This window comes from Rhipicephalus sanguineus, chromosome 6, assembly GCF_013339695.2.
Source record: "Rhipicephalus sanguineus isolate Rsan-2018 chromosome 6, BIME_Rsan_1.4, whole genome shotgun sequence".
Taxonomy (NCBI): Eukaryota; Metazoa; Arthropoda; class Arachnida; order Ixodida; family Ixodidae; genus Rhipicephalus; species Rhipicephalus sanguineus.
The window spans coordinates 35,261,193-35,287,539 of record NC_051181.1 but is presented as its reverse complement, the minus strand read 5'-3'; the positions used below and the strand labels follow the sequence as shown (position 1 = coordinate 35,287,539).

Sequence of the window (26,347 nt, the reverse complement as noted above, 5' to 3'; positions counted from 1 at the left end):
ATTCTGACTGGGAGCGAACAGTTGCGACTGAGGAAGAGGAGGAGTTGTGTAAACAGAAACCCTCCACAGGCTTCAAGCATGGCTAAAGCCAAAGCTCAGCAACCAAAACACAGCAAGATGCGTCCCTTGTGCGTCCCAGAAGTTATGTCGAGTGACATTACCAAAGCGCAACTGATTGAAGGACAGCAGAAGGACCCCAAGTTGAAATCGCTTTTTGCCAAGGTGAACAGAGAATTTAAATCTGGAAAAGGCCACAGCTTTGAATTCGTGGAAGAAAATGGATTGCTCTACCGACGTTATCGCCTTGCGACAGGTAGATCATTTAGGCAGGTGGTAGTTCTAAAGGTGTTCCGACGAAATATTTTAGAAGTTGCCCATGAAAACATCATGGCTGGGCATCAGGGAATAAAAAGAACAACTGATCATATTTTGCAAGAATTCTACTGGCCTGATTTACACGGAGACGTAAAACGCTTCGTGAAGTCCTGTGACATATGTCAACGAACAACACCTAAAGGAAAAATAGGAGTCGCTCCATTGGGCAACATGCCTCTGGTCCGCACACCGTTTGAAAGAGTGGCAGTGGATCTGATCGGCCCCTTTTCACCAATGTTAGACCGGGGAAACCGATACGTTCTGACCTTAGTTGATTTTGCAACTAGGTATCCGGATGCTGTAGCACTTCCTGCAATTGATGCCGTTCATGTTGCCGAAGCGCTCATCGAAATGTTTTCCCGCATTGGTTTGCCCAAAGAAATAGTCACCGACCAGGGAGCGAGCTTTACCTCCGACTTAATGAAAGAGGTCAGTCGGCTTCTCTCTGTGAAGCTCCTCAAGACGACGCCATACCATGCCATGGCGAATGGCCTCGTCGAGAAATTCAATGGCACCCTGAAGATGATGTTAAGAAGAATGTGCCAAGAGAAACCACGATCATGGGACAGGTACCTCGCACCGCTGCTTTTTGCGTACCGAGAAGTACCACAGACAAGCCTCGGGTTCTCTCCCTTTCAACTTATCTACGGCCGTCATGTCCGAGGACCACTGACAGTACTAAGGGAACTGTGGACGAATGAGGACCTCGACGGTGAAACACGGACAACCTACACGTATGTCTTTGACTTGCGGAATCGGCTGGAGGAGACGTGCAAGATCGCGCACGAACAATTAGAGAAAGCTCGCGCCAAGCAAAGAACATACTACGACAGGAAGAGTCGTCCTAGAAAACTGTGTTCAGGTGACAAAGTTCTCATATTATTGCCTACTGATTCCAATAAACTTCTAATGCAATGGGAAGGACCATTCCCAGTAATTGAGCGAAGAAATGACGTGGATTACCTCATTGACGTCTTTGGGAAAAACAAGATACCGTATAAACGCGTCTAAGGGCCGCACCCGTGTAAGGGCTGCACCCCGTTTTTTTAAAGTGCATATTCTAAAAAAAAAAAAAAATCCGCGTAAGGGCCGCACCCACACTTTCCTCAACCAATACGTATTCAAAATGCGCACGCGCGTAAGCTTCTAGGCGTAGTCGATAGATGGCGCAAGGAAACGCAACCATCATCATCATCGTCACCAGAGTATATATAGATATATTTTTGGATTTTATTCGTGTTAAGATGTTCGTGAAGTGGGCTAAAAATTTTAACTTTTTTATTAGTATTCATAGACCCGCCAACTAAAGGTTAAACCAGGATTTTATCTTTAGCTTCTCACATCTCTATACAAACGCGCTATCGGTGCTATCCATATCGGCATTAGCATCACCAACTTTGGCATGGCCATGGGCATGGCGTTCACACATGGAGGAAGGAATACTAAGGAGAGGCCCTGACGTCACATTCGTGAAGCCTCCACATCGCAAACACCCGCATCGCCTCCTAGCGAAGGCGCAGCGAAACATTTCGCGATTTCCGTCGCGACGTTTGCAAGCAACGTTTCTAGAACCAGGTCAGTTTCGCAGCTCCGATCGCGTTCCGGCACACGCGGGTGACGCGTGAACTAACAGCGCTGCTGTTCCATTTTGCTTCACTTACCGTGGCCTCCGGGATCGGATACGACAACGCAGCGTTGCTTTCAATGGCGCGTTCTTGAAGCTAATCGCGGAGGCGACGCATCTGCCGCAGCGACCTCAGACGCGCGAGGAGTAGCCGCATGCGACGCGTTGCGCGTTTCTCTGCGCTCGCTTTCACCGTACTCCGTGCGTGATTGTTTGCGAACGGTGATCGCTTGGGAAGCAGTTCTTTTGATTGAGCGTCTGTGAAAGGGACAAAGCTGAAGAATGCCATCTTGATGGGCGTGTTGCACGAGAGGCTCTGAAACGAACACCGCTCATCACTTCTCCGAATCAGGGCAGGGACTTGCGAGAAGTATTTTCTGAGAACCCATCGCACCAGAATCGTGAATACTAACTTCGCCACAAGTTGCCTATCAGAGCTCAGGGAATACAAATCAGGTACCTTGATCAACCGTAGTTCCGATTGTACGCCTTTCGCAAGAAATTGGAATTAATTCGCCCGAAAATTAACAACGGTCCTCTGTTTAACGGCTTGCTTAGGATGACAAATCTAAGTACATGAGCCATTGTCATTTTTGCCTCCGTAGAAGTAATGCGACCGTCGTGGTCGTGATCGATCGCAACCTTCGGGTCAGCAGTTGAGCACGGTAACCACTGTTCCAGCGTGGCGGCTAAACACAGGTTGACGGCAATTCAATATTCGTGCGAGAAGACAGCTAGACGTGTGAGATTGTAACATTATTATAGGTCACGTTTGATTATCGTTTTGAGGTTTATGGAGTATAGCTTGTGAAATGATCGCTTTTTAACACAGTCGAGGTTATTGCAAAAGTTTAAATGTCGGAATCTCGGCTGTCACGGCCGGTCGAAAGCTGCAGCAATGATAGGTAACATGGGTGTTGTAGCAGACGGCGCGTGAGGCATGATGCAAGATGGAACGGCAGCGCCGCTAGTTCTTGCGTCGGCCGCCGCGTCCATTTCGGAGAGCAAGCGTCTATGGGGAGCTGCGAAACTGACCTGGTTCTAGAAACGTTGGTTTGCAAGCGCATGCGTGCATCGCGAAACTTTGCAGCCTTTTTTTGTTTGTTTTTCGCCGTGCAAGCGGCGTAGTCGAGTAGTCGATTCACGCGTGCTGCTCCTTCTGTGTGTTCGTTAGGAAAGCTACGCAATGCCCAAATCGCGTGCACTGCGGGCAGTACCGGGTGTCACTTTTCATGTGTACGTATACGTTCGCTTCAGTACTGATCACTAAGGCATGGTATTTGCATGCGGAGCTCTCGGATGTGCGCTCTGTTGCTTCTTACTCCTTGTGTCAACTCGGAACACACGTGAAATTTTGTTTTTGGCGTCTGACGCGCCGTACATACCATGCGCTGAAGGCATCGTACGTTTTAGAGGCTGTGTCGTTCAAACGAAAGGGCAATAAACTTTTGTTGTTGTTATCGGACTACGTGATGTATGTATTGTGCGGTGTGCGCTCGCTGCGTGCTTGTGTTGTGTGCGCACTGGAATTACAAACTTTACGTGCACGATCGCGTATACAATACAGCGGTGTCTTCTTTTCGACGTGAAGTTACGTCAACTATAGTTGGCGTTGTGCCGAATAGCTACTGCGCTCACTCCATATACACGAACAAAGAACCGCTAATCAGGCAATAGATCTGGAAATCGGGCTACGAGAAAGGAAAAGAAAGGCCTAACGCCCAGCAGAACGCGTAAGTCACTGCGAGGTGAGTTCGAATACGATGAGGCAGAGGCTGAATGTTTTTGATTACGGCACGTACCGGTACTTTCTGTACTGTTGCACAAAAACGCTCCGCGAAGAATATCAGCACGCAGCGCTCGGGCCTGCCACGCACGAACAGCCTGGTAAACGTCTGCTTGCAACATGTGCAACATTTTACTGCGTGCGAAGCGCACAATACGCGCTAAGTTTACGCCGGGACTACAAATCCGAGCAGAAGCGAACCACCGCGGAGAGCACGCCGCGGGGCGTCTGCTGTTTTGTTTGCCCCATACCGGTTTGTTTGCCCCATAAATCTGACGTCACTTCCGCCACACTTTTCGCAATGCATTGGGATACGATAGGGCCTCTCCTTAGTTTTTCCTTCCTCCATGCGTTCACATTGTTCGGTTTGTGCGGTTTGTGCAGTTCAGCCAGCCATTTGCTGTAGTTTTCTGCACTGTTCGATGACCATCATGCTATCTACACGGCGTTCACGTTTTGGCAAGATGGGCAAGTATCTGAATAGCTACACTGCTGGCTGTAAGTTGAAGGTGATCGAGTATGCTCTCGAGCATGGGAAACGTGCCGCCGGCAGAAAATTCGACGTTGACGAGAAGTGTGTTCGACGTTGGTGTGCTCAAAAAGAAGCCTTGCGAAACACCAACAGCACTAAGCGCGCTTTCCGAGGAGAGCAGTGCAAGTTTCCCGATTTGGAAGAAGACTTGCTCCACTATGTGACTGAAGTGCGGAATGATGGTCTTGCACTCGCAACGGACATGCTGCGTGTGAAGGGACTAGCCTTGGCGACCGTACTTGGGTGGATCCTATCTGCGTGGAGCTCGGTGTCGACGGACATTTTGTCCTGAAGTTTTAAAGTCGCCGGGATATCTAACAGCTTGGATGGCACGGAAGATGACTGCTTGTGGGGTGACGGCGCTTCGCAGCACACCATCTCATCTCGGACTCCAAGTCTGAGGACTCGCCGAGTGACGACGATTGAGCACGTATGTCGCAAGAAATGCCGTATACTGCAATAAACGCTCTTCGTTCGCTAACTGGTGCGTTTTTACTTAAAAAAAAAATCGCGTGTATGGGCCGCACCCTGAAAATTGGCCCTCATTTCTTGAAAAAGAAAGTGCGGCCCTTACACGCGTTTATACGGTATTCCATATAAATATGGTCAAGAAATACGAAGAACGGGAGCCTAGCGAGCCCCAACAGGTGTCAGTTGTCACAGAGGTTACCGAGAACACCACCGAAGGACAAGACGACGAAGTGAATCCTATGCCAGTACTGAACCTGCATCGCACGCAATTTTGCACCAATGTCAACCTATCCACAGACCTTACTGCTGAGCAGGTTGAAGAAGTGGAATGCTTATTGGAAGAGTATGCCGACATTTTTTCAGACCTGCCTGGAAAGACTGCTCTCGTAGAGTGCTCTCTTCGTCTTACATCCGATAAACCGGTGCACGTCCCTCAGTACCCTATACCATTTGCCTTGCAAGAAAAGGTCGAAAACGAAGTGCAAGAGATGCTGAAGTTGGGTATCATTGAGAAGTCTAAGTCGCCGTACCACGCACCCATTGTTGTGGTGAAGAAACCAGACAACACGCTCCGGCTCTGCATCGATTTCAGGGAGCTAAACAAGATACTCATTCCAGATTGTGAGCCAATCCCACGCATTGATGTCGTGCTTGCGCTTGTTGGTCGAAAGCGGATTTTTTCCAAATTTGACTTTACGAAAGGATATTGGCAAGTACCGATGTCAAGAGAGAGCCGTGAGAAAACTGCTTTCTCCAGCATGTCTGGTCTCTACCACTTTATTTACATGCCTTTTGGTATCAAGACGGCGCCGGCCGTATTTGCGCGCCTGATGAGAAATGTACTGGGTGGTGTCGAAAATGTTCATCATTACTTCGACGATGTTGTCATTGCTACCGACACATGGCAAGAACACGTAGACACCCTCAGAAAAGTGTTTGATCGAATCAAACAAGCCAATCTCACGATCAAGCCAACGAAATGCGAAATAGGAGAAAGCAGCACAGTGTTTCTGGGACATAGCATCGGGAAGGCTACAGTCGAACCCCTTCTCAAAATCCTGGAGAAGAGTCTGGCAGCTAAACGTCCTACAAGCAAGAAGGCAGTACAGTCATTCCTGGGCTTGACTGGCTATTACCGCAAGTTCATACCGAACTACGCCGAACTAACAAAGCCATTGACAGACCTCACAAGAAAGGGACAAAGTCACAATGTATCGTGAGGCCCAGCTCAAGAAGAAGCATTTGCAGCCCTGAAGGAGAAGCTTGGTGATGCGCCAATCCTCGTCGCTCCCGACCTTTCGAAGGAGTTTGTGCTTCGCACAGACGCCTCAAATACGAGTCTGGGTGTGGTATTGCTTCAGATGGGAAACGATCAAGTGCTACACCCTGTCGCTTACGCTAGTCGTAACCTATTGCCCAGGGAGACCCGCTATTATACAATCGAGCGGGAATGCCTCGCACTTGTATGGGCCATACAGAAGTTCCATATTTACTTGTATGGAAAGTCGTTCATTGTGCAGTCAGACCACCAGCCCTTACAGTACTTGAATTCTGCCAAACACCTCAACAATAGAGTGTTGAGATGGAGTCTCCTTTTGCAAGAATATTCCTTTTATGTTGAGCACATAAAAGGCTGTGACAACGTAGGAGCAGACTACATGAGTCGTTCTTGACATGTTGCAACAACCTGAACCGCACAAACTCGAAAGCGTGCTGTCCACTAACTGTTTATTCCCGCGCTTCTATCTTAGAATAGTTGTAAACAACTTTCTTGAAAAAGGGGGTATTGTAATAATATATGGTGCGCGCGGGTTTCAAATAGCCAAAAACAAAACAGTGCGCCGTGCGGTGGCGACTTGTGTTACGACTTTTGTGGCCCTTTGAAGGTGTGCGCCGTGCGGGGGCGAATTGCATACGTGCCGTGCGTTGGCAAAGAGGACGACGATCGTGTGCGCGGCATGCCTCGAGACAGTGTGACCAGTGCGCGGGCCGTGCGCGAGAGTCGAATTCCAAGGCTGGGATCTCCTTCGCTGGGTGTCCGGTCCATGGGAGAAACCACAGCCCTACCTCCTGCTGCCTCGACTTACCAGAGCGCTCCCGCCTGTTCCGCTATGGGAAGATCGAGCCAGGGACCGTATACGAGGCCGGGCCAAGCGTCGACACCGTGTGCAGGCGGGCACCCTCAGGGTTCGGCCCACGAGCACGCATGAGCCGAGGGTGTCAACCGTGGAGCGGGTCCCTTGGGCGCAGAGTTCCGGCATCTACGGCTGCGGAGTAGACCTCCGTGACTTCACGCGCGCAGACGAAGCACCGAGCTACGGCATCGACAGATGGTCTACGCACGACGCCTTCGACTCGGCAACCCCATCGGCCCCGACAACAAACTGTACGCCACTGGTTGACTATTTCTCGTAGCAGCCATTATGTCAATGTAACTTTCACTATTCGTTGAGTCCATTCGTGTGTGTAAAGATGTCTTACGTGTGCTTGTCCACCTGTGCGCTGCGTCATTCTTTCTGGAGCGAATCCTGAACCCAAACACAACATCACAGTGCTCATGAATTAAATATGGACATATTGGTCTCGCAGAATCGCATGACTTTTTGCACATATAAGACGCACCAGAGAAAATATCGGAAAAAAGGTGCGTCTTATACACCGAAAAATATGGTACGTGCATTACAAGGTATTTGTGAAGTCAACAGCTATGCTACACAATGTCATCATCATCATCATCAGCCTGTCTACGCCCACTGCAGGGCAAAGGCCTCTCCCATGTTCCGCCAATCAACCCGGTCCTGTGCTTTCTGTTGCCACGTTATACCTACAAACTTCTTAATCTCATCTACCCACCTAATTTTCTGTCTTCCCCTTACGCGTTTGCCCTCTCTTGGAATCCAGTCAGTTACCCTTAATGACCACCGGTTATCCTGCCGACGTGCTACGTGCCCGGCCCATATCCATTTCTTCTTCTTGATTTCAACTATGATATCCTTAACCCCCGTTTGTTCCCTGACCCACTCTGCTCTCTTCCTGTCTCTTAAGGTTACACCTATCATTTTCCTTTCCATCGCTCGCTGCGTCGTCCTCAATTTAAGTTGAACCCTCTTTGTAAGTCTCCAGTTGGAAGAATGCCAACATCATCTTGATCCATAAGAAAGGGGACGTCAAGGACCTGAAAAATTACAGGCCCATCAGCTTACTGTCCGTTGTCTACAAGCTATTCACAAAAGTAATTGCTAACAGAATTAATACGACATTAGAGTTTAATCAACCAAGGGACCAGGCAGGATTTCGTACAGGCTTCTCAACAATAGACCATATCCATACTATCAATCAGGTGATAGAGAAATGCGCGGAATACAACCAACCCCTATAATAGCCTTCATAGATTACGAGAAGGCATTTGATTCGGTGGAGACATCAGCAGTCATGCAAGCACTGCGGAATCAGGGCATCGACGAAGCCTATATAAACATAATGGAAGAAATCTACAGCGCATCCACAGCCACTATAGTCCTTCATAAAGAAAGCGACAGAATCCCAATAAAGGGCGTACGACAGGGAGACACGATCTCTCCAATGCTATTCACCACGTGTTTACAGGAGGTTTTCAGGGCCCTAGATTGGGAAGAATTAGGGATAAGAGTTAATGGAGAGTATCTCAGTAACCTGCGCTTCGCTGATGACATTGCATTGATGAGTAACGCGGGAGACGAATTACAGCTCATGATTACTGAACTGGATATGGAAAGTAGAAGAGTAGGTCTGAAAATTAATATGCATAAAACTAAAGTAATGTGGAACAATCTTGGCAGAGAACAGCGCTTCGCGATAGGTGGCGAGACACTGGAAGTTGTAAAGGAGTACGTCTACTTAGGACAGGTAGTAACCGCGGAGCCGAACCATGAGAGTGAAATAACTAGAAGAATAAGGATGGGATGGGGCTCATTCGGCAAGCATTATCAAATCATGAATGGTAGTCTACCACTATCTCTCAAGAGGAAGGTATATAACAGCTGCATCTTACCGGTACTTACCTACGGAGCAGAAACCTGGAGACTACACAATGTATGATCATCCAAAGCTGCTTTTTATTCCGAAGGACTCCTTGGGCAAGCAGCACAACTGCCCTACAAACAGCAACACCAAACAACAGCATCATGCTCACCAGTGGAAGGGTGGAGAGCAGGCAGGCATCCAGCTCCTGTGGCAGAGCAGGCAGCACCCACTCACAGGCCGGCAACGGTCCTCCCTCCACGTACGACAGCAGAGTCTCCAGCAGGCCGAGCCAGGCTGGCATGGCTTCCCAGGGCTGCACTAGCTTCTCTGTGCAGTCTCGCAGGCAGCTCTGCAACACATACATGGCTTGCCTCCAAGAGTTTCTTTGCACATCAATTGGTACATCATCTAACGTGTAACTTGAGGGCTGTGGGTTAGGCCCCCACCCAGTGTTCGTACAGGTTTCAAATGAGAAAATTCAAGGATATTCAAGGACTTTCAAGGCCCTATAGGAGGATTTTCAAGGCCCTCTTCGAGAGGTAATTTTGTTTCCCATGTCGAAAATCTTGAAACAGTGCTCTCAAAAGGTCTGACATTTATTGCACAAAGAAAAATACGTCCCAATACAAATCGACCGGTACAAGAAGTGGGATGTGACGACTTTCAAAGTCCAAGGAAGTTCTGCGTCAGTGACAAGCTCGTGCGTTTTAGAAGCATCATTTAAGTTTGGCGACTGCAACGGAGACGCTGTAGTGCACTGCTCTGTCGCAACAGGCGTCAGGTAGGTTTTTAACGCAGCCCTTGCCCCATCTTGATTGCGCCAATATGCTTGGCACTTTTAATGTGAGTGACTTCATAAAGCGGATTCACCCATGGCAGTCACATCAAAAGTTTTGCCGCAAAGCTTGCACTTAGCCCGATGTGGATTTGTCGTGTCAGGTGCAATCAAGTGCTTGTACAGCAAAACTTCATTAATTCGAACTCGGTTATTTCGAAATCCCGCTTAATTCGAAGGGTTTCTGTGGTCCCGTATTTTGCAATGTAAATCTGAGTGGATAATTTCAAGCGGCGGTCAGCGCCAGCCCGGTTAATTCGAAAACTTTGGGTGCCATGTGCCAATTCCCAATCCCGATTTCGCCGCAAATCCGCGGAAGCGACGGCCCCTAGGAGCCACAGGGAAATGCAGTGTAGCGATATTAATGTTTGACAGTTGAAGCGACCCGGCCTCGCTGCTGCTAGCGCAAAAAAAAAAAAAAAGAAAACACGGCCTTGTGGTCAGCTAAAACGTGCGCCTGCGGAAAAGAAGACGTGCTTCACTGCAATACAGCGGTGACACGCGGGCAGCATGTCGCATGCGTCTCGCAACGTCAGCGCGCCATGATTTACCCATTCTTTTTAGGAAAAGAAAAGATAATAAAGGACGGTCTGACGGAATTCATGATGTATGCGAACCTCCGATTAGCGGTTGCTCCGGCAATTTGCGCACTTTGCACTGCTGGCAAAGTTCTTGCCTGTAACGCCTACTTCGAAAACTTCAGACCATGTTTTCCAACCAGAACAGATCGCAGATCCTGTCACACTGGCCATTATCATATTCTTTATTTTACAAGAAAGAATGGGCGAATGGTCGCATCGTGACGCGCTGACGCTGCGAGGAGCAGGTGACATGCTGCCCGCGTGTCACCACTGGCTGCAGTGAAGCACACCTTCTTTTCCGCAGGCACGCATTTCAGCTGACCACGAGACTTTTTTAAAGACGATAGTCTTTCTTGGGGAACTTAAACGCAGAAATTTTGGTCTGTCTTTCTGTCGGTCTGTCTTTCTGTTTGTCGGCACGTCCCTCGATTCAGCCACTCGGCCAAAGTTGAACCACTTGCACAAGGGCCAGCCATCGTGAACGGCTCACTAGGTCCATACTTGTGTACATGGTTGATCAAAAAGCAAACATTACGCATATCTGAGGCGCAACATCACTAGGTAAGTATTAGGTGGTGTGTTCCTTTAATAGAAAATACATAGATACGTAATTCTAGAGACCCTAGTTTCTTAAGCTGCGCTGAAAATGCGACTGCGCCGAAACTTGGCTTCTTCCGTGCCCACTGCGTGAGCTCATTGTTGTGTTTCGGTTTCAGTTCAGTATTGCACTGTACGAGTGCCATGGGGCGCCGCTCTGGCATTCCTGCTTTACCCAGGCGACGTGAATATAAAAGAGTGTGTGGAGAGTACTCATTGAGTGCGGACGTTTCTTCTGCTTCGGCGCTTCGCGCCAAACCGCGTGTTCGGGCTGGCTGGCGTCCCCGCCGGTCGCATTGGTCACCGCCGGTCTTGCCTGCTGCTGCGCCGGGACTACCAGCCCGCAACACAGCATTCACGTTTCCCAACGTATTGCCAGATGGCGTTCATATCTCACGCAGCGCCTCTTCTATCGTCTTTAGACGACATTTGCAGCGAAGCACGCAGATACGCGGCCAATTTTTTTCCTTTTCTTCCCTAACAGCAGTGAGGCCCGCCGTTTTCCCGGGTTTGCGGCAAAAATGGGACCGGGTATTGCTGGAAAACAACCCTTGGAGCCGCAAACTAGAAGGCCAAACGACCCCCTCTGATTACTTTCAGTAATTCAAAGCTCCTTGCATCCCACTTTTTGTATGTTTCATTAATTCGAAAACCCGCTTAATTCGAAAGTTTTTCACAGTCCCAGTGACTTTGAATTAACGAGGTTTTACTGTACATAGTCGTCATGGTGGAGCCACATAGTCAGAAACTTGCTTTCCGGGCATTGTTTCACATATCAACACATCACTTGCACCCCTTGCACTAACACATAGAAGGCACACTCATTACAAAATGTGCTGGTAGCACAACGACACGACTAGGTTAAAGCCCACGCACAAACGCGGATGCCGCGTGGGACTCACTGATCTCCACTAGGTGGGACTACTTGGACGGAGACAATAGACATGCGATAGCTATGGGGCGACTGCGCTCGCAGCCGATACTACTTCCGCCAGCACTGGTGGTGACGTTTTAAGTCACTGACACGACGTCTACAGTGAACGCTGCCTCCGAGATTTCACCAAGTCCAACGTTGCCAGCTGTCTAACGAGAGTTGGCTAAATAGGTATAAAAATTGTTACGGTTTCTTGGCCACATTTCAGAACTCAAACAAACGACAAAAGTTTAGCAACGAAAACCGTTTTCATGATGACAAATACGAATTCAAATTGAGCATTCAACAAATTCAAGGTTTTTAAGGGCCTTGGAAACAGACTTTCTATTTTCAAGGGTATTCAAGGGTTTCAAGGAGCTGTGCGCACCCTGCCCACCAAAAGCAAGTTGTCTTTTTATCCACTTTAATCCGCCTCTTTCACAATGCCACGGCACATGTGCACATGTGCTCTTCCGCTAGCGGAAAAGTCGCGAAACGCCCCTTCATCTCGGAGCCTTTCGTTCTGGTGTTGTCCCCGCCCCAATCAAAACTCTACCAAAACGGCAGAGGGCAGAAGAGGAAGATGAAAAAGGTGGATTCCTTTCCATGTATGTCATAATTGCTACATTACCGTTTAAAGAAACTGCTAATAATTTCCCTGTCCACTGGTTTCATTAGGTTGTGTCGAACAAAGAAACAAGCACCTTGATCAGTTCCCCTTCTTTTGTTCTTCCAATAAGTGCAAGCTCTCAAGAAACAAGTTGACTTCTTCTGCCGTAAGGATAAAAGAAAGCAAGGCATTAGCTTCATTAGACTGGTGTCGTCAAAGGTGCTTGCATACAAAGGAGGCATCAGGCATATTCTAATTCCAAGAAACACAAAATACAATTAAACCACACGTCAGTTCTGCAGACTCTCAAACAAATTTTTGAAGTAAGAATTTTTGCAGTAGTAAGAAAAAAGTAAGAATTTGAATGGCAATCTTCCCTTTCACAACAGTTAACCTTAACATAATGAAGTTGGTAAAACTGGCTCTTTGCTTTGCTATGACAAAATTTCGCTACGACAAAATTTCGCTACAGTAGCATCTCGATAAACAGAACCCAAAGGAACTGGGAGAATATGCTCCACTTAATAGAACTTTCACTTACAGAGAGACGTATAGGGATACAGCAGCCGGGACAACAGTGCCCATCGTATCCCGGCTTTTTCACACTATTGCAGTGCATTTTATCGGGGTGTTTACCTGTAGTTTCTCGATGAGAGGGCTCTCAAACAAGTCTTGCTTCACTTGTATTCGCCACATGCGTGTCAGTAAGATGGCGGCCATAACTCCAGAACAGAGGCACGCTGGCAATGTCTGCATGAGAACAGGAGTGCCACAGCAGCTTCACTAAAAACACCATCCCTGGCGTTGCAGTCTACTGGTGAAATGATAAACTAAACAACATTTCTTTTAATAACAATGGCCCACCCCTAACAGCTGAGGCCAGTATGGGCATCAGGCCGCTCAAAAACACTCGAGCACCATTCCCTCTTTAGGGCCAGCATCCACTAAACCCTCAGGTGAACCTCTACCTGTAATGCCATTTTCCTACAAAAGCCACGCAGCAGGTTGCCACCTTATATACCTCATGTAAAGGGTCACGTGACAAAAGCCGGCATGTGCAACAAAACAGACATGAATCACAAAAAAAGCAACCGCGCACCAGTTGTCACTTTGTCGGTGTTCGCATTACTAAAAAGTATTTTTTTTTTAAGCGGTGCTTGCGCGATTCTTAAAAAAAAAAAGGCAATCGTGATTTTAAAAAATAAAAATAAAAAATGGTGTTCACGTGATTCTCACTTCTAATTTGCAAAAGCGTGACACCAAGGCGATAAAGAAGAAAAAGTATACAATCCCCTGACACAGCATACGTCATGGAAAGCTTTGCAGAGCGGCGATGGCCGCTCGGAGAGCATAAAAAAGGTGGCATTCGTGTGACTCCACTTACTGATGTCTAGGGGAGCGAAAGCAACCCTGTACGTATATGATGGTAATCAAAGCAAATTAAGTGAGAAGTGAGTTAATTAGTGAACAATGGGCAGCGACATAAACAGCACAGTAAAATAACCACACTGCATGGCTTTCACCTTCGAGTATTCTTAGGCAAATGCATAAGAGACCCTGCTATGTTTCTTACTGCTATGCTTCAGAACACTCTCAAACCGAGCCCCAGTGCTTGAAATTTCTACGAGCCACAACTTGGCAATAGCAATAAAAAAAAAAACGCCAGGCCTGCACAGAAAGCACAGCATAGTCACAGCGAAATCTGAAAGAGCAGCATTTCTAGAGCCCGTTGCAACCTCTCTTGGGGCTACTAATACAAGTACACTTACAAGGTACCCACTACGCTATAAATCATAATTTTTGCGAAGTAGGGAAGCAGCCACTATGCCATTTTTCGTCATTCTGCAGAGAACTGTGGTACCCGCTACACATCTGTAAGGCATTATGTGCATTTTATTGATGCGGTGGCTAACGACGAAGATTTATGGCTGAGCCCTTTGTAATGGGTTGAGAGCTTTCAACGACCCACTAGTTACGTAATTCGCATTGTTTGACGGCCGGCCATTATTTCACTCCCCTACAATCCTATATAACATATGTCGACGTGAGAAAGAGAGAGAGAGAGAGGGAAAGAACTTTATTGAGGCCCTGAGGAAATGGATCATGGGGGCCTTATGGGCTTTCTTGGCAACTAACACAAGTACACTTGCACAGTACCCACTAGCTACACATAATTTTTGCGAAGTAGAGAAGCAGCCACTATGCCATTTTTCGTTATTCTGCAGAGAACCATGGTACCTGCTACACATCTGTAAGGAATTATGTGCTTTTTGCTGATGCCATGCCTGATGACGGTGAAGAATTATGGCTGAGCCTTTTGTAATGGCTTCCTCCTAGGCTTGTGCAAATAGTAAATTTTAGGTTTGAAGCGAATAGTGATTTGGTCAAATAATTTCAAATCGAATTCGAAGAGTATATTCTACATATTATAAAGAAAAATGAGCATTATTGTCATGACCCAACAAACCTGCACAATATTTTTTTTTAATTGAAACAAGTCATGTGGAAACGTCCTTTTTTTGGTTGAAAGGAAGTGGAAGCAACTTTGAATACAGCTCAGACCACTTATAACGTAACCGCTTACAGTGCAGTACCGGCTATAATGCGGTTTTTTCTGACTCCCATTTACCCTCCCATAGAACTCCATGTATACGCATACCGCTTACTGTGCAGTCCCCCGAGATGAAAGACCGGTTATAATGCGGCTGCCAGAACGTTCTCAGAGATGCAAGGGAGCGAGCGTGCTTCTCAGCAGAGATGTGCCGGCGGGGGAGAGAGTGGTGACGGCGTTACGAAGGAGGAGGGGACGCGGAACGAACGAACGAACAAGGAGCGGGGGGAGAAAAAAAAATGGGGATGGCAGTGGGAGGCAGCAGCCCGGCGCGGGTGCGTGGTGTGAGGAGGGGGAGCAGTTGCGTGGCCGACGGAGAAGCCTTTGCCTCCTTTACTTCGGCCGCTTGACATGCATGCTCCGTTACGTACGGGCGCCCGCGTCCGCATCAAGAGCGCGTTACCGCTGTTTGTCTCCGTCGAAAAAATAGTTGCTTCGTCGTAGAGCGCAGATATCGCGCGTGCAACCTCGATTCCCCCGCAAGTAGCAATGCTTTGAGACGCGACTGAGCTTTTGCCTTTGCTGCCAACAGGCGGACTTACAAGCTTGAAAGACTTTTTCAGGATAGTTGCCGAGCAGCTGTTCTGCCGACCGCAAACCGAAACTTTGTTTCATGCGTGATGCCCTCGGTTTAACTCGCGAGTGCGATCTCTTGTATGCCCGATCTCCGTGTTGTCTGTTGTCTGTGCTGTGTGACAAAGCAGTGGCCGGCCGCCTCAAGCACAAGGCCGCAAGCAGCTCACCCACAAGCACCGGCGCAGATCCCAGCTGGACAGTGGCCGGCAGCACAAACTCCAGCAGCCATAGTCGCCACCTGCTCACAAACTCAACATATGAACTCTAAACCTGGGCTGATTAGGAAACATGAATAACGTTACACATGCCAAATGGGTTTTCAAATATGCTACAAGAACCTACATCACTTTATATATTGTGTGTTTGTAATTAATATAGAGCAATAATGTATATATGCAGTGCGCAACAGCACTTACTAAAATTCAGTTAGAGATGCGGCAAACACTGACAGCTTTCTAGCTTTTTGACAGTCATCTTTGACAACATCATTATGTCGGATGCATAATAATTAGGGGTGTGCGAATATTTGAACTCGAGAATACTTTTCTAATAGTATTTGCTACTCAATTCAATTTGCACTGGAATTTTCACTCTTCGAAGTATTCGAACTTCTAAAAGATAAATACAATCAATGTCCGATTTTTCAGACTCCCGGGGACCGCAAAATCAAGGGACAAGGGTGTGCTCCCTTCAAGTCCGGAGTTCCAAATCTGCCTAGTAGACGTCGATATACAAGAACATCTGAAATGTTGGATGCTAAAAAGTTTCGGCTTCCGATTTTTCAGACTTCCTGCCCGAATTTCAGGTCCAAATATAGCATTAATTGAGCCCCCACCCCTGCCACATCTTATATCTCCATGTTGGAACCAGCGTTTTCTTGGAGTTAGCACATTTCCGACCGTAGCAGAGCTTGAAAGGCAGCTTTTCCGCAATACCGGGGTGTGATGAAGTGAAGCATATTGAAAATCTAGGGACCACTTCCAATCTGACGTTGACTGTCTCTTGGCAAAGTTCGACCGTAACGGAGTTTGAAAGGCAGCTTTGCCGCAATACCGAGGTGTGATGAAGTGAAGCATATTGAAAATCTAGGCACCACTTCCAATCGGACGTTGACTTGTCTTGGCAAAGTTCGACCGTAACGAAGCTTGAAAGGCAGCTTTGCCGCAATGCCGGGGTGTGATGAGGTGAAGCATATTAAAAATCTCGGGACCACTTCCAATCAGATGTTGACTGTGTCTTGGCAAAGTTCGACCGTAATGGAGCTTGAAAGGCAGCTTTGCCGCAATACGAGAGTGTAATGAGGTGAAGCATATTGAAAATCTGAAGGTATCACTTTCAATCGGACATTGACCGTATTTGTTTTGGGGCAGTTCGAATAGTTCGAATAGTAAAATTCCAGTGCGAATCGAATTGAATAGCAAACACTATTCGAAAAATATTCGAAATTTTCCGAAAATATTCGGAAAAATATTCGAAATTTCAAATATTCGCACACCCCTAGTATTATTTCTTACCACTCGTGTCGTTAAGCTCTAGGTAAAGAGCACCAGTGAGATTTAAGAAACAGGAAATGTCAGTCTAGTGCATTGTAGGCCACATGAACACACCTGATCATCACAAAGGCTTCCAAAGAATAGAAGCTATCTACTTGGCTTCTCTTGGAATCCCTTTTGATTCAGCCAAAATGAGGACAGAGAAAAATATGCCCCCGGTTTATTTGCATTCTTTGTGGCAAACATTGGCTTATGAATAAATGATGGTGTTTTGCCCGCCTTTTGTAGACAGGGAATCTGTAAAGGTTCCAAAAAGACATATTTGCAATTCTGCGGTCTGCGGCTCCTTTTCTTTCATTCCGTCTACAATGAATTTGCAGCAGGCACACTGAATACTTGCTGCCGAGAATTTGCATGTCATTGTGCTGCATTTTAGAACACACGTGCTACACAACGACCCAAGCTATCACATTTTATGTCAGCATCGTAAATACACCTGTGCTTGTCGGGCACTACGGCAGCCACGTCCAGGTAGGTAGCCTGGTGCAGCACCACACACAGGCTGCGTAGGGCCGAAGGCTCCAGCGGACGGCCTGCGGAGGAATCTTTTTGCATTACACTCATTCAAGCTTGGCACTTGTGTTTTATCTTGTACTACCTTCGTGTTCTCCCCTCAGTGGATGGTGGTGGAAATGCTGCCTAGCACTCCACTTCATATCCCTGGTTCACCGCTTTCGATATCCCGCCCACCGCACTGATTGACCCCTTTGAAATGCACGCCTGAGGAGCCAATTATTAGCAACTGTGTGTGCACGCAACACCAGCAAGCCCTGCCTCCCGCCACCTAGTTATGTAAAAAGGAGTCTGAACAGGTGGCCTTGTGGTTGCAAAGATTGCCAACTACACTGCCAATGCTAGAAACACAAATGCCCTTGCTTCCGTTTTCTATGTGCATCATACATGCCAGAAATACGCCACCAGAAATGATTCTAAAAAGACAGGGCGTGCAAACAAGGACACAAGAAAGAAGTCAGGACACCACAAACGCTGACTAACAACTGAAGAGACGCACAACGGCTGAAAAGAAAGAAGGCACGAAAACTTATCTGCGCATGCCCATGCAACAGGCGAACCTATCAATCCGGTACGCGTGGTGGTCTACGTGGAAGATAACTGTTAAGGCATTTGATTTCATCTTTATGCAAGTTAATCGACGATTGGCTCACGCATGCACTACCACTATTCTCGATATGCCATGCTTCAATCATCAGGCGCGTTTCTTCATTTCTATGACGGTACAACACTGCGCGTTCATCGAATTTTGGCGTGCACTTACAATCTCGACAATGTAAAGATAGATTAGAAGGCGAGCCTCCTGTTAGCGATCTCTTATGTTGCAACAATCTCTGGTTAATGCATCGGCCCGTTTGTCCTACGTAGAAGCGACCGCAGCTGAAAGGGACCTTATACACCACACTCGTACGGCAATCAGTGAATTTGTTGGTGTGTTTTACGAAACAGATATCGGTCCGCTTCTTGTCTTTTACTAGCTCATTCTTCCTCTGCACAGCGGCACAAATCTTACCTAGCTTATTGGCAGCCGTGAAAACAACATTAACGCCGCATCTAGTTCCTACTTTCTTTAGCCTGTGAGATACGCGATGAATGTACGGCACACCTACGACACGTTTCTTCCGATCGCTTTCTGCAACCATGCTTGGACTTAACACAATAGACTTCTTTAAACGTTCAGCAACCGTGGCCACTGCATCACGAGGATACCCTACATCTAAAAGACGTGTAACCTGTGCGTTAAAGCTATCACTCATTTTGTGCTCGCACGACTTGGTGAGGGCTGACTTAAGGCAAGACATGGCGATGCCGTTTTTTACAACTTTCGAGTGCTTTGACGAAAAATTTAACAGCGGTTTCGAAGATCTGGGAGAATACAGCCAACACACGTGGTTCTTCTGGAACGTTAAAGAAATGTCTAGAAATTGTATTCCATTATTCTGAGGCACCTCTTTAGTAAAGCGTAGTCCTCCTCCATTTAATTCAAATTTTTTGCTCACGGAAGTTACCACCTTTTCAAAGTCCTCACCACTACAAAAAATCAAGTAATCGTCCACATAACGAAAAACCTTAATAACCGAATTACCTAAGGCGCCTTCCAAAAGATTGTCAATCTTGCTAAGGTATAAATCACTAAGAACCGGAGCAACTTTAGAACCAATACATATCCCTGATTTCTGCACATAAATGCCTTCCTTCCAACCTACCAGCGTCGACTTTAAATACATGGAAAGGATTTCTAGAAATGCCCCGGTAGAAACACCTCATTTATCGGTGAAAACCGTCTGGTGCGCTTGTTCGTTAATACATTCATTAACACAGTTTAACAACTCCTCATGTGGCAAAGAATAATACAGGTCTTCAATATCCATACTAAAAGCTTTACAACAGCCGGGGTTCTCCTCTGAGAGGAACTGAACTAGCGCCTGAGAATTACGCATACGAAAAGGGTCTGAAAAACTCAAAGAGGTTAAGCAGTTCTGCAAATAACTAGATACAGCGACTTGCCAGGTGCCTTGCTCTGAAACGATTGCTCGAAATGGAATGTCGTTCTTATGTGTTTTGGCTGAAAAAAACAATTCTAAAGTAAGTGATTTGGCCTTCTTGACATTACAAGCTATTCTCTCAAGATTATGTCTTAACAAAAGGTCGACAGCACGTTGCCTAACTACCGATGGCTTAAGTTTTACCGTCCTAAAATTCTTTTCTATGGCTGTTAATGCTTTTTCTGAGAACAAACTGTCCGGCATAATTACAAAATACCCTTCCTTATCTGAAACTACTGGCCTGAGTTTCTTCTCGACACAGTAATTAACCAAAGGCCGGATACGATCAGAACACTTGAGATGCATATTAGAACCCTTGATGCTAGCAACGCAGTCTGAAATGCAGTGGGAACGCTCTTCTTCAGGAACAAGTCTAGTGATTGCACGCGGCAAACTTAAAACGTCTATTGGTTTCAGGTTTGGCTTAAAACAGTATTTAGGACCTAAGGCTAGGGTTTTGCAGTGACTATCATCTAAGGCAGCTCCTCCAAGGACTAGCAAGTTATTTTGCGGTAAACCAGTAGAAATAATCTTCCTCTTACATGGTTGAAGTTCTCGAAGTTTTACCCTTCATATGAATTCCGCATGCTGGTTGGCTACCCTCATCCAAGAAAGAAGAATGAAGGCAGCCGTTGTGCGTCTCTTCAGTTGTTAGTCGGCATTTGTGGTGTCCTGACTTTTTTCTTGTGTCCGTGTTTGCACGCCCTGTCTTTTTAGAATGAATACTTACCAACTAGCTCAGCTCTCTGTTATTCTAAGCTTCATTTCTAGCACTCTGAGCCCTTTTCCGTGTTCCCCTACTTATCTGAACAATCCTGCCTCTTTGGCTTCTTTAATTGCTATTTGCTTGGTCCGTGCTAGAACTTTTTCATGGTTTTCAAAAAATAGAGTTTGCCCAGTTGAAGTTCAACTTTTGTGCGGCTTTCTGCAACTATCTACCGGACATGCCAGGAGGATATGTGCCATATTGACCGCGGAATCATGGCGTGAAGTGAGATTTTACCAGGAATGCCTCAAGGTCCGTTGCTCGACTTCGCGTGACGATCGCCGCTAGAAGCAGATGTACGCCGACTGGATGAGGGTAGCTAACCAGCATGCGGAATTCATATGGAGGGTAAAACTTCGAGAACTTCAACCATGTAAGAGGAAGATTATTTCTACTGTTTCACCGCAAAATAACTTGCTAGTCCTTGGAGGAGCTGCCTTAGATGACAGTCACTGCAAAACCCTAGCCTTAGGTCCTAAATACTGTTTTAAGCCGAACCTGAAACCAATAGACATTTTAAGTTTGCCGCGTACAATCACTAGACTTGTTCCTGAAGAAAAGCGTTCCCACTGCATTTCAGACTGCGTTGCTAGCATCAAGGGTTCTAATATGCATCTCAAGTGTTCTGATCGTATCCGGCCTTTGGTTAATTACTCTGTCGAGAAGAAACTCAGGCCAGTAGTTTCAGATAAGGAAGGGTATTTTGTAATTATGCCGGACAGTTTGTTCTCAGAAAAAGCATTAACAGCCATAGAAAAGAATTTTAGGACGGTAAAACTTAAGCCATCCGTAGTTAGGCAACGTGCTGTCGACCTTTTGTTAAGACATAATCTTGAGAGAATAGCTTGTACAGTAACAGCTCGTTAATTCGAATTCCACGGCAACGCTGAGCAATTTCGAATTAAACAAAATTCGAAATAATGAAAGTGAGCAAAAATGGGTGGATTTCGGGGGTGGGGGCACGAAAAATATTTATTGGCCAAAAAAGTCGGTGATGACCATCTGCTTCTTTTCTCTGAATGCCACAGCTGCGGCTCTCTGTTCCAGCGCACGGACGCGGCGCAGGGAATCCTCTTCACCCTCTTCAAAGCTGAAGAAGAGACGCGCCACATTAAGTGTCTCCATCACCGCAGAAGCTGACGGGCGCACAGGCGCTTTGTCATCTTCGTCTTCCTCACCTTCTGGCTCTTCAGCAACAGGCTGCGCACCGGCTACTTGAGCGATAATGTCCTCATCAGTCAGGGCACCACACACCAATGCACCGGTGTCAACTTCAACAAAATCGGCAAAACGTACGCCCCGAAGAGTGTCGCGCAATGCCACTGGCATGAGCTCCTCAGCCCCGTCCACGTCGACGTCACAACTATCCTGCGCACTTCCAGCTGCAAATCCACTGTGGCGGAAACAGTTTGCGATTGTGGTCGCGGTCACCTGTTCCCATGCGCGCACCAACATGTGCATGGCAGTGAGCAGCGTAATGCCGAAGTCCTTCCTGTCGCCCGCGCACAAAATCATTCTCTCCAGCATGTGACGCCTATAAAAGCACTTGATGTTCCTTATCACACCCTGGTCCATTGGCTGTAGGGCCGCAGTCGTATTTGCTGGAAGGAACACTAACTTTGTTGCTCTCAGCTCAACGTCGACTTTGTGCGCCGAACAGTTGTCGACGACAAGAAGAACGCGTCTGCCGCCCAGTTCCATTCGCCTGTCGAATTTCAGTAGCCACTTCCTGAATAGGTCACCTGTCATCCAGGCTTTCTTGTTTGCGGCGTACTCCGTCGGCAGTGACCGAATGTTTTTGAAGCACCGTGGCTTGAGTGCTTTGCCAATCACAAAAAGGGGGACCTTTTCCGTACCGGTCATATTTGCGGCGACCAGAACAGTGACACGCTCTTTGCTGCGCTTGCCGCCGGCACAGCTGTCTCCCTTGTAGGTGATCGTCTTGTCTGGCTGCAACTTGAAAAATAACGCTGTCTCGTCAGCGTTAAACACATCCTGTGGTGAGTAGCTCTCCAAGTACTGCTGCAGGGTGTCGCTTCTCCAAGTAGCGCATGTTTCGGCGTCCACTTCCTTTGCCTCGCAGGATAACGTGCGGAATACGAGATTGTGCCGGTCCCTGAAACGATGAAACCATCCCTCGGAGGCGACAAAGTCTTCAATGTCCAAGCGCAGGGCGAAATCGGCTGCCTTGGCCATGATGATAGGGCCGCTCAACGCGATACTCTGGGCTCTCATTTCTTTAACCCAGATAATCAAAGCTGACTCCAGTTCCGGGAATTTCGCTGTCCTTAGCCTTTTTCGACTGGCGCCAAAATCCTCGGCTTCATAGGCGTTTTCAATGGCCGTCCTGTTGCGTATGTAGGTTGACAACGTGCTCGGAGGTATGCCGTGCTTCCTCGCAATTTCGTATTTGCTCGAGTTCCCTTGGTCAACCTCTCGCAATATCTCCACCTTCTCCTTGACAGTCTTCACGCAGTAGTTTCCCCGCGGCATCTTGCAACTTCGATGCGGAATAAGACGGCTTGACGGCGTGAACGAACAACGTGCTCGACGAACAAAGTGACGCTGCCGGGTGCGGCCTAGGACTGCTAGGACTACTCCGCCGACTCCTCAGCGTCCCGCGGGTCCCGCGTATACAAGTGGCGCCAGGCGCTGAGATAGCGGGAGGGCTACGGAAAAAAAAAAATTGCTCCCTGGATTTCGGAGGCCATACTTTGCTCGCCCTTTGCTCGGAGGCCACTTGAAGCTCGAAAAAACCGGTCGTGCCACCTATCGTTCAGCCGTAAAAGCTTCCACGAGTGTTTGACGATCATGACGCTCGGCGGCGCGCGCTTCGAATTATCTGTAGAGGCGGCAATTTCTGTTCGAATTAACGAATCGTTTTACACATGGTCTCCTATGCACTGCGGACCGGACTGCGGCGACCATTTCGAATTATCCAAAATTTCGAATGAATGAGGTGTGAATTAACGAGCTTTCACTAATGTCAAGAAGGTCAAATCACTTACTTTAGAATTGTTTTTTTCAGCCAAAACACATAAGAACTACATTCCGTTTCGAGCAATCGTTTCAGAGCAAGGCACCTGGCAAGTCGCTGTATCTAGTTATTTGCAGAACTGCTTAACCTCTTTGAGTTTTTCAGACCCTTTTCGTATGCGTAATTCTCAGGCGCTAGTTCAGTTCCTCTCAGAGGAGAACCCCGGCTGTTGTAAAGCTTTTAGTATGGATATTGAAGACCTGTATTATTCTTTGCCGCATGATGACTTGTTAAAATGTGTTAATGAGTGTATTAACGAACAAGAGCACCAGACGGTTTTTACCGAAAAATGTCGTGTTTCTACCGGTGCATTTCTAGAAATCCTTTCCATGTATTTAAAGTCGACGCTGGTAGGTTGGAAGGAAGGCGTTTATGTGCAGAAATCAGGGATATGTATTGGTTCTAAAGTTGCTCCGGTTCTTAGTGATTTATACCTTAGAAGATTGACAATCTTTTGGAAGGCGCCTTAGGTAATTCGGTTATTAAGGTTTTTCGTTATGTGGACGATTACTTGATTTTTTGTAGTGGTGAGGACTTTGAAAAGGTGGTAACTTCCGTGAGCAAAAAATTTGAATTAAATGGAGGAGGACTAAGCTTTACTAAAGAGGTGCCTCAGAATAATGGAATACAATTTCTAGACATTTCCTTAACGTTCCAGAAGAACCACGTGTGTTGGCTGTATTCTCCCAGATCTTCGAAACCGCTGTTAAATTTTTCGTCGAAGCGCTCGAAAGTTGTAAAAAACGGCATCGCCATGTCTTGCCTTAAGTCAGCCCTCACCAAGTCGTGCGAGCACAAAATGAGTGATAGCTTTAACGCACAGGTTACACGTCTTTTAGATGTAGGGTATCCTCGTGATGCAGTGGCCACGGTCGCTGAACGTTTAAAGAAGTCTATTGTGTTAAGTCCAAGCATGGTTGCAGAAAGCGATCGGAAGAAACGTGTCGTAGGTATACCGTACATTCATCGCGTATCTCACAGGCTAAAGAAAGTAGGAACTAGATATGGCGTTAATGTTGTTTTCACGGCTGCCAATAAGCTAGGTAAGATTTGTGCCGCTGTGCAGAGGAAGAATGAGCTAGTAAAAGACAAGAAGTGGACCGATATCTGTTTCGTAAAACACACCAACAAATTCACTGATTGCCGTACGAGTGTGGTGTATAAGGTCCCTTTCAGCTGCGGTCGCTTCTACGTAGGACAAACGGGCCGATGCATTAACCAGAGATTGTTGGAACATAAGAGATCGCTAACAGGAGGCTCGCCTTCTAATCTATCTTTACATTGTCGAGATTGCAAGTGCACGCCAAAATTCGATGAATGCGCAGTGTTGTACCGTCATAGAAATGAAGAACGCGCCTGATGATTGAAGCATGGCATATCGAGAATAGTGGTAGTGCATGCGTGAGCCAATCGTCGATTAACTTGCATAAAGATGAAATCAAATGCCTTAACAGTTATCTTCCACGTAGACCACCACGCGTACCGGATTGATAGGTTCGCCTGTTGCATGGGCATGCGCAGATAAGTTTTCGTGCCTTCTTTCTTTTCAGCCGTTGTGCGTCTCTTCAGTTGTTAGTCGGCGTTTGTGGTGTCCTGACTTCTTTCTTGTGTCCGTGTTTGCACGCCCTGTCTTTTTAGAAAAAAAAACACAGGTCTTGTGTTGCAGCTGGACTGTGAAGGAAGTCGCAACGACCACGCAATTGCAAGTGCTGATCACTCACTAAATGACAGCTATTGCAGCTTCTGCACCAATTTTGATCAAAGTGAAAAATGGGCATTACATCACTATGACTGGTACTTAATGTTGCGGGCAAAAGTCACAGACAGGGGAAAGAACACAGAAACACACATAGTGAAAACTATCAACATTTCTATTGTGAAAACATCATGAGATTTTTATGCAATGTTACACATCAAGACACAAGCTTTAAGAAACGCCCTTCCACCCATGTGTTGTCCAGTTGTCCAGTCTGCTGCAATATTGTAACGTATTGCAAGAGGGGTCACACAAACACTGGTTTTATTATGGGCGAACTTGTGCCCAGACAAGTAGGTGAAATAAATGAGAGTCCGCTAAAGCGTTCCACACAAGTGTCTCTTCCCGAACACACTTCTTCGTCGCCTCGCAGATCAGCCGCACTGTCTCGAGCCCGTGCACGAGGAGCGCCGCGGTGCCACCCACAAGAAGCGCGCGCAGGCGCGAGACATTGTAGACGCTTACATAGCGGCTCGCTGGTCCTCTTGTTGGAAAGCATATTGAAAGCAGTCTTTGCGGCATTAGTCCCCCTCCGAAATACGCATCGTCCCGATGCGCGATTGAGGGTGGTAACCAAAGGGGGGGGGGAGCGGGGGGGGGGGGGGGCTATGTTTCATTATCTCTCGTAATAGGGCTTCATGCGGACAACGTGTACGACTTCTGCATGGTTTTGCCGTCTTGAGCGCCCTTGTCCTTCGGGGATTACTTGATAAGTTAAGTCACTTAGTCGGCGGAGAACCTTATATGGACCAAAGTAGCGTCGAAGGAGTTTTTCTGACAGCCCGCGGCGTCGTATTGGTGTCCATACTCATACTTGATCGCCTGGCTGGTACTTCACTTCTCTGCGGCGCAGGTTGTAGTAGCTCGCGTCCTTGGATTGTTGTTGACGTATTCGGTGACGCGCCAACTGGCGTGCTTCTTCAGCTCTTTGTAGGAAGTCGTCAATGTCGGATGGCTCATAATTGTCGTTGTCGACTGGTAGCATGGCGTCGAGTGTTGTAGTGACCGTACGGCCATAGACCAGCTGAAATGGTGTGACGCGGGTGGTCTCCTGTAGGGCCGTATTGTAGGCGAAAGTTGTGTAAGGCAGGATTTCGTCCCACGTCTTATGCTCCATGTCCACGTACATCGATAACATGTCAGCAATGGTGCGGTTTAGACGTT

The 26,347-nt window shown here is 47.2% G+C and overlaps 1 protein-coding gene across 1 annotated transcript in view; it reads right to left on the bottom strand.

Moving 5' to 3' along the window:
• Positions 1–7,295: 7,295 nt before the first annotated feature.
• Positions 7,296–26,347, bottom strand: part of LOC125756134 (uncharacterized) — a 34,166-nt gene continuing 15,114 nt past the window's right edge. Inside the window, exons 7-11 of the mRNA XM_049416482.1 lie at positions 17,503–17,599; positions 15,598–15,751; positions 12,963–13,076; positions 8,960–9,139; positions 7,296–7,316 (exon numbers count right to left, since the gene is read on the bottom strand). Of these exons, the coding sequence (XP_049272439.1) occupies positions 7,296–7,316; positions 8,960–9,139; positions 12,963–13,076; positions 15,598–15,751; positions 17,503–17,599 (566 nt within the window). The remainder of the gene's footprint in view (positions 7,317–8,959; positions 9,140–12,962; positions 13,077–15,597; positions 15,752–17,502; positions 17,600–26,347) is intronic.